The sequence below is a fragment of the Leptonotus elevatus genome, chromosome 19 (genome assembly GCF_054856555.1).
Source record: "Leptonotus elevatus isolate MCC_2025b chromosome 19, RoL_Lele_1.0, whole genome shotgun sequence".
Taxonomy (NCBI): domain Eukaryota; kingdom Metazoa; phylum Chordata; class Actinopteri; order Syngnathiformes; family Syngnathidae; genus Leptonotus; species Leptonotus elevatus.
In genome coordinates, this window is record NC_141257.1 from 7,138,297 (window position 1) to 7,150,921 (window position 12,625).

Sequence of the window (12,625 nt, forward strand, 5' to 3'; positions counted from 1 at the left end):
TGTATGGCCTTGGCGGCGGTCTTCTCTTGACTGAATGACATTAGCGTTTATACATGAGAAACATTAAAGTACTTCTGAACAAGACTTACATCCGCACTATGAAGTTCCCGAAAGGCTTTAAAGGCGCGTTGGAAGGTGTGGAAAACTAAAAAAAGTGATTAAGCCTTATCTCTATCTCTTTGTCGGCATCTAATTTCACGCCGTTTTTCCTCCTACAATAAAAACAGGTGCTCCCCAATTCATTACGGAGCATCAGCTGCACTGCAATCAAGCCTCATTTCATCGCACTGCACCTGATCGTATCTGATGGGCGCGATTTAGCACCACTCCGCGGTAGCTCTTCTATCATTGTGTGAGCTTTTATTATCATTTTTTTTTTAATTATTATCATTACTCTTTCTTGGCATGCGATCTGCCGCAGCTCACCTTTCACATATGCAGCACTGAAAAGAACGGGAGATGCGGTTCGAGGCTTGAGAGGAGCGCGAAACACTATGAATTGTACAAAATTCATTGCAGAAAAAGAACGGAGACAGACATTTTCAACTTCTAGAGAAATTGAATGTGAATGCTGAAACAAATTCATGTGGAATGATGTGGAATGCTTTGGAATCTTGCAGAACGATATGAAATGATATTGGAAGGTATTAAATGATGTGAAATTGCTTTCATTATAATGGTTTGATATATCTGTTGTGTTATAATAATAATAATAATAATAATAATAATAATAATGGATTTATATATAATATCGGTAAAAATGTTCCGCATTTAGTGTCTTACCCAAAGTGACTTGGACAACTTGGAGCCAAAGCTGTTCTTTTGAAAGAAAGAAAAAAAATATATATGTAGAATGACACGGAATGATTTTGGAAGATAGTGGAAGACATTCAACGATATGAAATGATTTTGAATATTATGAAATGATATATCAGTAAACATTTTGTGCATTTGTAGCGTCTTGCCCAAGGACGCTAGGACAACAGACATTCAGAGGTAGGATTCGAGACATTGGACCACTTGCTCTGCCGAATAAACCAAAGCTGCCGTGTTGAAAGCCATGAAACGACGTGGAATGGTGATCATTGATATGGAATGAAGAGTAAAGTTGCTGTTATGGAATGATATTAAAATGCATTAAATTATATGAAATTCTAATGACTATAATATTAACTCATTCACTGCCATTGACGACTATAGACGTCAAAAATTCATGTGAACTATTTCTATTAGTTTTTTTCATTTCATTAAATGTTTTTATGAAAACCTCGAAAAATAATTTTTATTGTACATTTATAACAGACTATCAACTATTGAAGTCATACGATTAATTACAAATACAAATTTTAATCGTCTGACGGCCCTTATTTTTTATTTTAAAAAAATTATTAGGGGCGTCAGGCGATTAAAGTTTTTAATCGTAATTAATCACATGACTTCACTAGTTAATTCGCAATTAATCACACATTTTATGTACAAAACTAAATGTACAACAAAAAAATCTAGATTTTCAAAAAAGTGAAGAAAAAAAAAGTTAACCTAATACAAATAGTTCAAATGAATTTTTGACGTTTATAGCCGTCAATGGCAGTTAATGAGTTAAACAAAAAATGTCGACGTCACCAACGTGACTCTTAAGTCTTCTCACACAGTCCACTAAAAAGTCATGTCCTCTACTCCTGGCGAGGACACACGCTCAAAGTGATGCCAACACTTTGGGACCACTTAGGGAAATAAACCCTTGCCACCTTTTCCCACAATGCAACAGTGCAGCTATGTGAGAATAGCTGGCGAGCTACGTGAAGGAACAATTGAGTCATCAATCAATCAGAGTTAATTGAGAAGTGAAGAAAAAAAATGTTAACCTAATACAAATAGTTCAAATTAATTTTGGACGTTTATAGCCGTCAATGGCAGTTAATGAGTTTAAAAAAAAATGTCGACGTCACCAACGTGAGTCTTCTCACACAGTCCACTAAAAAGTGAGAACAGGGTTCTTGCAGATTCTCGGAGATGTTTTTCCTTTAAGCTAGATAGTTTAAATCTGAGTTCTTTTTTTTTTTTTATTGTGTTTTGAAGCCCTCTGCAAGACATTCAGTCATATTCTTATTGTTTTGGTTCCTTGTCACTGCCCCAAGGTATCAACTATAAACTCTCTCATGATGCGATTTCTTGATTTACTCCTGCAGGGGATGGTTATTTCCAAATAATGTCACATTTTCCTGAAATATAAACACCCCCTATCATTATCACAGCTAATGAGTCTAACCATCAACGCCGTATTTGCATGCTGGGAGGGTTCCAACTGGACGTCGTCGGACGGTGGTCATCAGGGGAGATTTTGCACATTTGAGTTCAAATTGACTCATAAAGCTGTCAGCAGCCGAGCGAAGACGTATAACAGCGCTGGCCTGGAATCGCTCGTCCAACCTTGAGGCCAGAGAGGAGGTGGGAAAGAGTCTCTACTGCCTTTCCTCTGCTTGAGGCCATCCGAGAGACTTTCAGATGCCTCTGTTAGGAATGTTAATCATTTATCGATCCGCCGAATTGGTTTCCCTGGATGTCTACGTGTGAGCAATGATGGTCATTCGTTCACATTACGGCAGGTCGCGGTACCCTTCTTTTAAATCCCATGTCCTTATAGCGTCCTAATAAACTGGACCTGTTATATTGAACTTCCAGTGGCCAGAATGAGAGAACATCAAATTTAACACACTTGCTCCCTATTCGGGGAGGGACAATGGCTAATTTGGGCATTTTCACCAAGAGGTGGACTCACTTTTGTTGCCACTGCTTCTTTTTTTTTTTTTCAAACAACATGAAATTTGGTGGACATGTCTATCATGACATGACAAACGAAAAAGTCTATATGACATACGCCTGAAATTGAACACAAAGGCCTCCATTTTGGTTTGAAGCAGCCATTTTGAGCCAATTCCAGGGTTCAGCAAATGACGAACTCCTCCTGAATGCCCATGAAAATGGCATGTTCATCATGAGTCCCAGTTTACATAGGAAAAAAACCCTCAATTTACTAAAGACATTATAACAATATTTCCATTTCCCTTACAAAAGGTTCGGTCCTCGAGAGCCCCTATCCAGCACAGCTGAATGTAATGATCAGCTCACCAGCAAGCTTTGCAGAAGCCCGATAACGATCCTGATCATCAATCAGGTGTGTTAGTGGAGAGAAACATGGAAAAAAAAAAGGCTGGATAGGGGCTCTCGAGGACCGAACTTGAGCACCCCTGCCTTACAGCAATGAATAACCTCAGCCAGCATTTTTAAATTATTGCTCCCTCATGACCTTTATTGATTCCATTTTTGATGAAAGTGGAACTCAACGAGCCGCACAAATATGACATTTAACCTGTTTTCTATTATATAGAAATAAAGAGGAACTTGTTTAGGAATTAAAGCTTATAGTTATTTTTTTTTCTCTCAACATTTTGAGGGTCAAAACATGAACAAAAAACAAAAACTTGCCATAATTTGCACACCACCTGGCAAAAGACTTTATAGAGGGAGAGAGAGAGAGAGAGAGAGAGGGAGAGAGAGAGAGAGAGAGAGAGAGAGAGAGAGAGAGAGAGAGAGAGAGAGAGAGAGAGAGAGAGAGAGAGAGAGAGAGAGAGAGAGATTGAGACAGAGAGAGAGAGAGAGACTGCACCACTTACATTCTTTTTACTCTCAGTGCTACGTTCCAACAGCTGGACACTCCTCTTCCTCCTCCTCCTCTTCCTCATTTCTCGTCCCCATCATCATCATCATCACCCTGTGCACCTCGTTACTCTCCTGCCGCGGCGAGCCTCAGTCGACGTCTCCGCCACCAACGCAAGGAGCTCGGGATGATGCGTGCATCCCACGGGGGATGCTCTAAATGGGCCACGTAGCGTGGAAAGAAGAGGAGGAAGAAGAAGAAGAAGAAGCGGGAGGGATGGTCGGGTCTCTGTGGCGGTCTTTGGTCCTGCTCGGCTCCCTGTGCGTGTCCCCCGTTGGAGCTGGTGAGTGCAAGAAGCTTCTCACATGCAGACGGTATACGCTACACCACAACACGTGTTGCCGGAGGGAGCACATGTCCATGGCTCAAAATGGATTTTAGGAAGGTGTGTGTACTGTGATTGGTGAGCCAAAGTTGGTTTATTTCATACAATTCGGATTTAGTATTTGAAGTGTGAAAATGACAAAGTCGATGCGTAGCGTAATTACAGCAATCTCCAGGTACAATGCAAATTTGCCCTCTGTAAATCATAGATATCATAAAACTACAACAATAAAAGAGATTAGTCATAATGAAAATAGTCATAGTCACAGTGGCGGCACTGAACCACACCAGTTTCTTATGCGCAATCACCGAACCCTTCTTTATTGAAAAATAAAATGTGATTAAAGGCATTGGCATAGTGTATACATTTTATACATAATTTATTTATTTTTCTAGAGCACTTTTAGAGCACAATTAACACTTTCTTTCCTAAGATGGAACCCAGGGGCAGCAGATACGATGAAAACAGCAGAGGCCCCGGAATTGAACCCTGTGGAACACCATACTGTTAGATTAGGCCTCTTAATGATTAGATAGGTGACTTGAGCTAGGCCGTTGTGTCGCTGTGACTTGTCCTGGCTCGGCTATCTATATGCACACTTTTTATAATAATTTTATATTTTTGGGCTTTTCAATGTGGCACTAATACTCCTTTATATTTGTGAGCTATGTACGTCACAGCTGAAAATATAAATGCATAAAAAATGCATAATATATAAACCGTTGACTCATCCAGAAGCGAGCGGCACATTGACTTCTTTCGATCCTAATGTGTCGAGAAATGGGATACAATTTCTGTTTCCACAGTTCATAACAAACGGTGATATCAGAAGAATGTCATTTAAAATATATATATCATGCAATTGATGATGATGATGTCATAATAGTGATAATCGTGAATGTGATGAAATCTGTTTCTTCTCCTGTGTGCTGAGATCAGCACTCTCGACGTATCACATGCATGCTTGAACACTGCATCCGCACGCGAGAAGCCTTCTGGGGGCCACACGGCGTTTTGTCACCCCTGGAAAAAAAAATTAATTCCTTGTGCGTTATATAATCCAGTTTTCCTCTTGTGCTGTGTTGATGGTGTTAGTATCGAACAGAGGATAGAAAATGGGCGACAGTACATTAGTCTTTGTGGAATGCCGTTAGTGGAGCTTCATGTGCTTGTGAGGCAATAACTGCTCATCATATGGCGTGCAGTGTTGTTGATATGATGCCGTCGTCATGGCGATTCGTGCGACAGACAGGTGGCAGGTTTAAGTGCTGTGTGGTTTGGGCAGGGAAAAGCCATCAAACCGGAGATAAATCATGCACCTTGTAACCCAAACCCATTTATTCAAACTTTTAATATTTATTGCAGAAATGCGATCCCTTTTTTTTTTCCTGATTCAAAATCACCTGTCGATGAAAGTCCCATTATCTCGTCTGTTTGTTCAGCGGAGCTTGCAATGCAAACAACGGTTCGAGTAATCCTTTTACGCTGACGTCAAGGGCAGCATGTACTACATGACCGGGGACTCTTTGTCCCTTTTTGAGAGCTTTAAAGGTGAATATCAAGATGGGGGACTCATTATTTGATCCTCTCTGGTCATTTAGATTGTCAAAGATGGTAACAAGAGAGAATGTGTTTAAAAAAAACAACATTATAAAATCAAACAATTCTTCAAAACTCACGAAATGACGATCAAATGCTCTCGTGTCTGAATTTCCATACAAGATTTTGCCTTTGTGGAGTGAGGAAGATCATGAGAAAGCTAATGGAGCACACGGCAGGAACTTGTTAGTGATCTCAAGGCAATTGGGACCTCAGTCACCGAGAAAACGGTTACTGTAGGATGTAAGCTAACACCCTGTGCTTTAATGGATCGAAATCTTGCAGTGCCCGCAAGATTCCAGGCACATGCAGCCTCTGCTTTAGTTTCCCAGTGTACATCTAAATGACTCAAGAGAAGGCTAGGGACTGATTTTACGCCACACTAGCTAGCTAGCTAGCAAGTAGCAACTAGCTTTGGTTAGCTACTGCGGCCTAAACATTGCGGAATCACTCCTAAATCAGTAATCATCAACTCCGTGGCGGCTAGGCTAATAAGCTACACTTGCGTTCTGACAAGTATCCTTTTCACGAAGGGATGGCGAGGAAAGACAAAGAAGCCATGCTAATTGCTAAGCTAGCCTGACTTGCACGTTTAACACCAGAATCAAGTGTGACGTTTGATTGGAACCGCAAAGTGGAGAACATCCGATTATTGTTCTTTGTTGACAACACCTGCATTCTATGGCGTCATATGTTTACGCTTAGGAAACCACGCTGACTGTATAGCGCAGTCTACAACGTTTAGCATGTTGCGTGACAGCAGTCGAGAAGCAGGAAGATTAAAAGACTAACGAGAAATCCCGGCACTCGCCGAAAGGTCTCTGCGTGCTTCATTACGCTTAACGGAAATGAAAGATCACCCGGTGGGCAGGGAGGCGATGATCTTCATATTGGTCATGAATATTACATGTCATATTATTGCATCCTTTTTTTTGCACTTGTTTTGTTGCCATATCAGACAGCCTGCTGTCAGCTCCGCTCAATGTGACCATTAAGGAGATCGCGGTCAACTCGGCCGTGGTCACATGGGAAACTCTGGAGGGAGACCCTGTCATCGGATTCGCCGTCACTCAACAGGTATATCCAGTCACAGTCTCGGGTCTCTCAGTAGGGTTCAAATAGTTTTGGAATTTTCTATCGTTACTTTTTATTTCGTTTTGAATTTTGTTTTTGAAATTTTGCTTTCAGAGTGGGTCTGTTAGCATCTATTTGTTTTAATTATTTAGAAAATGCTTTGTTTTCTTTAGTTTTTGTTAGTGCGAGTTTTATTTTAATTGTCTTTCATGTGCACAAGATTTCAAAAAAGATATATATTATTTTTCAAACAATCAAATGCAGGTCCTGTATAATGGTCCACCGAGTTTGAAGTACAATTAGTGCGATGCATAATTACGGAAGCATGGAAGTATGACGAGTAGGCCTATGTATTTTTTTTTCCAAACATACTCACAAATACGTTCAAATGTACTTGTAGGCTAAATGCTACAAGCATAGAATATTTTCCTGTAATTTTTGATACCCCGTGGAATTATGAAAAAAATGCCTAACCTAAATCATGCACTGCAGATATATCAATAAATCAGAAAAGTTACAAATAAACAATGTTTTTTACTTATTTTACAATCGTATGGGTATAATGTGGGCAAAATGCTTTGTAAAACATTTATTTTTTTAATACCCAGTGGGATTATGGGAATTTTTTTTTGTAGCATTTAGCTTAAAAGTACATTTGAACGTATTTGCGATTATTTTCGAACATATCTAAATACATTCGTACGTACTCGCCCGTCAAAAAATATTTATTCCAAATTGGCAGTTCTACGCTTTCGTACATAACAATTAAGGACATTTTTACTATAATTATAGTTTTGTCTGTTTTTCGTTTCTCTTTCATTTTGTTAACCAAAATATTTCACTACTTTCGTTCACTAAAATAACGATAAGCTGTACAGACAGATTACGGTTTTATTCAAATACTTATAAATTAAAAAAAAAAAAATCCAAAAAAAACTCTGGTAAAACTAGACATACTGTTTCTACTTCTTTCCTCAAGTAAAAGTAAAAAAAACAAAAAACGTTGTGTTACTCCTGTAGCTTAATTTGTTACTGTTGAATATCCTGTTGCTTTACGTACAATATTTGGAATAACTTGCCTCGCCGACACATAAGAACCTCGCTCTTGTGTTCGCCGCAGAAAAAGGACGTGCGCATGATGCGGTTCATCCAGGAAGTGAACACCACCACGCGTTCCTGCGCCTTGTGGGCTCTGGACGAGGACACCGAGTACATCGTTCACGTGCAGAGCATAAGCATGGGCGGCAGCAGCCCCCCCAGTGAGCCCGTTCTCTTCCGAACCCCCAAAGAATCCGAGAAGCTGGCGTCCAAGAGTCCCGGTGAGAAGCGATAAAAAGGAACATTAAAAACAACCGTATTTCTTCCAATCGTTTCAAAGGCTACAATTGGGGACATAAAAGATACTTGCACTGTGCCCGTCAATAGGAGGCTTAATTGACATTTCCCGTCACAATAAAGTACCATAATTGCCGTCTGTAACGCCTGCCCTCACGCACGGCGTACTGTTCTCCCTCTCAAATGCAGAGGAAACGGTTTATCTGCAGCCGCCGCATGCAGTGCTTCCAATTTTATCAGGGTCCGACCCAGATAGAACGTCAAGAGCGGCCGCTTCAGAGGAACCCTGCAAATATTAAACGCTCATCAGCAGCGGGGTGATAAGAGAGGGAAGTGGTGAGCAACATATCGCAAAGAAACACCCCCGAGGGAGGAGAATATAGTTTATATATATATCTTAAAAGCTGTAATAAATACAGGAAGAGCAACAACAAGTACATTTTTCTAACTTTTTTTTTTTAACTTTATGTTCTCTTCCCAGACGAGCTTACACTGGAGGAAATGGGACAGGCCGCTCAGCTGCGAGCTGGCGAGGTCATCATCGTCGCGGTGGTTCTTGTCATGTGGGCAGGTAACCATTCCAAACACACACACACACACACACACATGGGGCAATAGAGATCCTGACGTTGACGTCGTGCGTCCCAAAATGGCCGTTAAGCGCTACTATTTTGGCAGCATAGAAAACCGCCACTTGGGAGTAAACGGCAAAACGCCACACTTTAACAATGATTGGCAGCCGTTGTGGACCAGCTTCCTTAACGAGAAGAGGCAAAAAAAAGGATCGAGGCTACCGAAAGAGGAACCGACGCGTGGCCAATTGTTGCACTTTGCGCATGGATGCTAACGGTTACCGCGCGCAAAATGTGGGGGGAATAATCTGTTTCGTTCATTTGTGCTGCTGCGGTTTATTACACAGTTGAATTTAATAACTGACCAACACCATAAAGAAGACTTTTTACGGCATAAATGGTGGTGGCCGCGGCCGATTTAGCTGAGCAGCTGCTAAGTTGCTAACGTACATAAATAACACTGCAACACAAACGATGGCATTTTGAGAACACTTAACTCTATGGGTGTTAGAAAAAATCGATTCGGCAATATATCGCGATATTTCAGCGTGCAATTCTCGAATCGATTCGATATGCGGCCGAATTTATTAATGATTAATTATTAATTTAACCATCAATTTTTTTATGGGGATATTCAACAAAACGTCTTACTTCGGGTTAGGATTCACACATTAAGCATGGAAGAATGTTATATTAATGGAACATTAAGCCTTCATATTTTGTTTGTTACCTGTTTGTTAAATGCAGTGGCTCAGTTATAAGCCAGAATTAAATAAATGCATTTTCATACAAATCTTACAGTGTACATGTACAAGTTTACTGATTAGTATTTTTTTTTAATTTGGGTAAAAAAAAAAAAAATCACATTAATCAATTTAGAGATTCGTATCGGGATTAATCGGTATCGAATCGAATCGTGATACGAATCGAATCGCCAGGTACGAGGCAATTCACACCCCTACTGAACTCATTCACTCCCAGGCATTTTCACAGAAGCAATCCCCGTCACTCCCGGCTGTCTTGCTGGATTTGGACTGATTTTGCAACCCGAGTTGTTTAACACATCTCAGGTGATAAACGACAAAATATACAAGAAAAACACAAGGAATTGGGCTCCTCGTTTGGAGAGGACTGTATATCAAGGGTGTCAATAAAAATGATTTAACGATACAAAATGTCCACCCAGTTAAGTGGAGGTGAAGATGGATGGATGCATGAGGAGAAACTTGGCCTTGTGCCTCCGCCGCCCATGAATTATTCCGCTTCCGCGCCGCCTTGCGTCAATCTTCTCTCCCGCTGCTGTGTTTTTTAATCTCGCCTCTCGGTCTGCATGGGCGGCTTTTGACACGTCGACCCTTTTCCTTTTGCGTCCCAGGCGTGATTGCGCTGTTCTGCCGCCAGTATGACATCATCAAAGACAACGAGCCCAGCAACAATAAGGACAAGGCCAAGAATTCGTCGGAGTGCAGCACTCCCGAGCATCCGCAGGGAGGTCTCCTGCGCAGCAACGTTTAACAGACGCTCGCCATCCGCCCACCCTGCAATAACGTCAACACCTCGAACCTCAGGACAGGTGAGGTTTGCTGCTTGTTTCCACCACAAAATCTGATGAATATTATCATCTAAAAAATAAAGTCGGTCATGATGCGAGTTTTTGTTTAGATTTTTTTTTTTGTCCTGTTAAGCGTATTGTTTGCACCCGTGCTCGCCTACCTCGTCCCTCGTCTCTTCCAATCAGCTCCCTCAGCCACTTGTCTCACGTGGAGGTGTTTCTAATTGTATCGTCAGTTTGCTTCTATTTAGGTCCCTCCTTCTGCGCAGTCTTTTTTGCCTCATTTGTTTGCTTTCAGTCCCTGCCAGTTGTCTTGTCTGTCCATGTCATGTTTGTTTCTTTGAATCCATTTTGTTTTTGGACTTTCTTAATTTAATTTCTTGGTCATTTCAAAGAGCCTTGTTTTTCTTTTGCATTTTGGCACACCTGCTTAACACATATCCGTACACTCTAGGGGGAAACAAAACTACACATTTACAGTTTTCGTGTCATCTGAATCTAAATGTAGCAAGGCATTTAGCATCGTGATTAGCACGAGGTCTTTCAATGTTAGTAACTTTACCGGTACAATATTTTTTAATTTTAGCATAATGATTAGCACAAGCTATTAAAAAAAAAAAAGAATTCTTAACGTTTAAATCAATAGCATATTTAAAAAAAAAAAAAAAAAAAAAAGTGTATAATATACTTTTTTTTTTAAAAATGTTATTGTATTGAAAACAATCTATTAAAAATATATATATAAAGAAAATAGCTTTAAAAAAAGAAAACACTTAAGCCCAATTCCCAAACATGATCAACTTGAAAACGAACATGTGCCAGTTTTTACTCTGGGGATAATCGGTTTGTTTGTGACATTCCTATTCAGATCCATTAATATATGAGCAATTATGGAAAATCATCAGTGGATGAAAACTGCAGCAGAATGATTTGATAATGAATTTTATTCTCCGCCTGTTTTGTGTAAATCCGTTTTGGGTCGTAATCGTAACAAGCAAATGGGGAGGGAAACAATCTCCTTGGCTGAGGTAATACAATCCTTCACTGTCTACTTAATAAATATTCCAGTGTTATCTTAGCAAGCAGGATTCATGGTTAACCGTTGAATAAGCTTAAGGGGAGAAAAAAAAAAAAAAAAAAAAAAAAAAAAAAAGCTTAAGGGGAGAAAAAAAAAAAGATAAGCCATCTAGAAGATGATTACAGAATTGCTTCCAGTGCATTTTCTTCTGTTTCAGAGCCTGGGAGCCATTCTGCAGCCAAACATGCTGGAATACACATTCAACGTTCGACTCGTCTTGGCACAATGAAGAATTGTTGGACAAACCTCCAAACAAGAGGAAGCGAACGCTTCCAACAGTGGAACAATGGAGGATAAATCACATTTTGTTGTGATCAAAAGCAGCTGTTACGGTTGCATACCGTTTGACTTTGATCCCAAATCCAATCCCTGATTGCCCCATCTGTTGTTGTTTTTTTTTGGGGGGGGGGGGGGGGGGGCTGTTGCCCTCCATTGGCCTTCGCGTCACCACTTGAGGTGATGCATCTCCTCGCCATCTTTCAAACTGGTGGGCGCCCTTGACATTTGGGGGATAAAATGTGACAAGGTTTTTTACAGCACACCGTATTTCCCTTCTACGAGCCGCTGTCCGACGGCGACTGTAACTCACGCCGATTCTGATGATCGTTAGGGGAATCCGTCATAAAGGGACGTCTCGCTACTTTTTAACTCATTCACTGCCACTGACGCCTATAAACGTCAAAAAATCATTTGAACTATTTCTATTAGTTTTACATTTTTTGCCCCACTTTTGTTAACAAGAGTATAAAACCTAGACATTTAAAAAAAAAAAAAAAAATTTTTTTAAAGATTATTAAAATTTAGGGCCGTCAGGCGATTAAAATTAATTTCACAAATTTCTGTTCTAAATGTACAATTTTTTTTTCTCTAGGTTTTCAAAAAAAATGTTAAACTAATAGAAATAGTCCAAACGTGTTTTTGACGTATATAGCCGTCAATGGCAGTGAATGAGTTAAATGCACTTTGATGTCCACAAGTGAACTTCTACGCTTATAAACTTTGAAATGGCCCGCGCTGGATGGAGCGTGACGGAGGTTGACTGCACTCTCAACGCAAGGACAGGGATGGGAATAATTCATTCATAATGCAAAAGTTCCGATGGAGCTTAATAAGGATATAGAACATGCACTCAACCTCACTTTGCAGCCTAAAGGAATCAAAACGGCAAAGAAAATGGAGTGACAAATGATTTGAGTTTTTGTTTTTGTTACATTGTGGCATTGATATGATAAAAAACGACATTATATTTGTGTATGAATTATTGTTCTTCGGTGAAACCAAATGTATGTACAAAAGCCGGTAGAGAATCGTGCTATGAGGATACCAAATAATATTCACTCAAAGTCCTCAAAGGCACCCACACAATTGTCTT

The 12,625-nt window shown here is 40.1% G+C and overlaps 1 protein-coding gene across 1 annotated transcript; it reads left to right on the forward strand.

Annotated features, from left to right (window-relative positions):
* Nucleotides 1–3,681: 3,681 nt before the first annotated feature.
* Nucleotides 3,682–11,646, forward strand: LOC147157685 (fibronectin type III domain-containing protein 5b-like). The gene is made up of 6 exons (XM_086062928.1): nucleotides 3,682–4,001; nucleotides 6,601–6,719; nucleotides 7,837–8,035; nucleotides 8,533–8,622; nucleotides 9,999–10,196; nucleotides 11,411–11,646. The coding sequence occupies exons 1-5, from the start codon at nucleotides 3,878–3,880 to the stop codon at nucleotides 10,136–10,138; spliced, it is 672 nt and encodes a 223-aa protein (XP_085919054.1). The 5' UTR covers nucleotides 3,682–3,877; the 3' UTR covers nucleotides 10,139–10,196; nucleotides 11,411–11,646.
* The last annotated feature ends 979 nt before the right edge of the window (nucleotides 11,647–12,625 follow it).

Coding starts and splice junctions, on each gene's coding strand:
- LOC147157685 (XM_086062928.1), top strand. CDS start 3,878: ATGGGCCACGTAGCGTGGAAAGAAGAGGAGGAAGAAGAAGAAGAAGAA. Junction 8,036..8,532: donor GCTGGCGTCCAAGAGTCCCG/GTGAGAAGCGAT, acceptor TTCTCTTCCCAG/ACGAGCTTACACTGGAGGAA. Junction 8,623..9,998: donor GGTTCTTGTCATGTGGGCAG/GTAACCATTCCA, acceptor TTTGCGTCCCAG/GCGTGATTGCGCTGTTCTGC.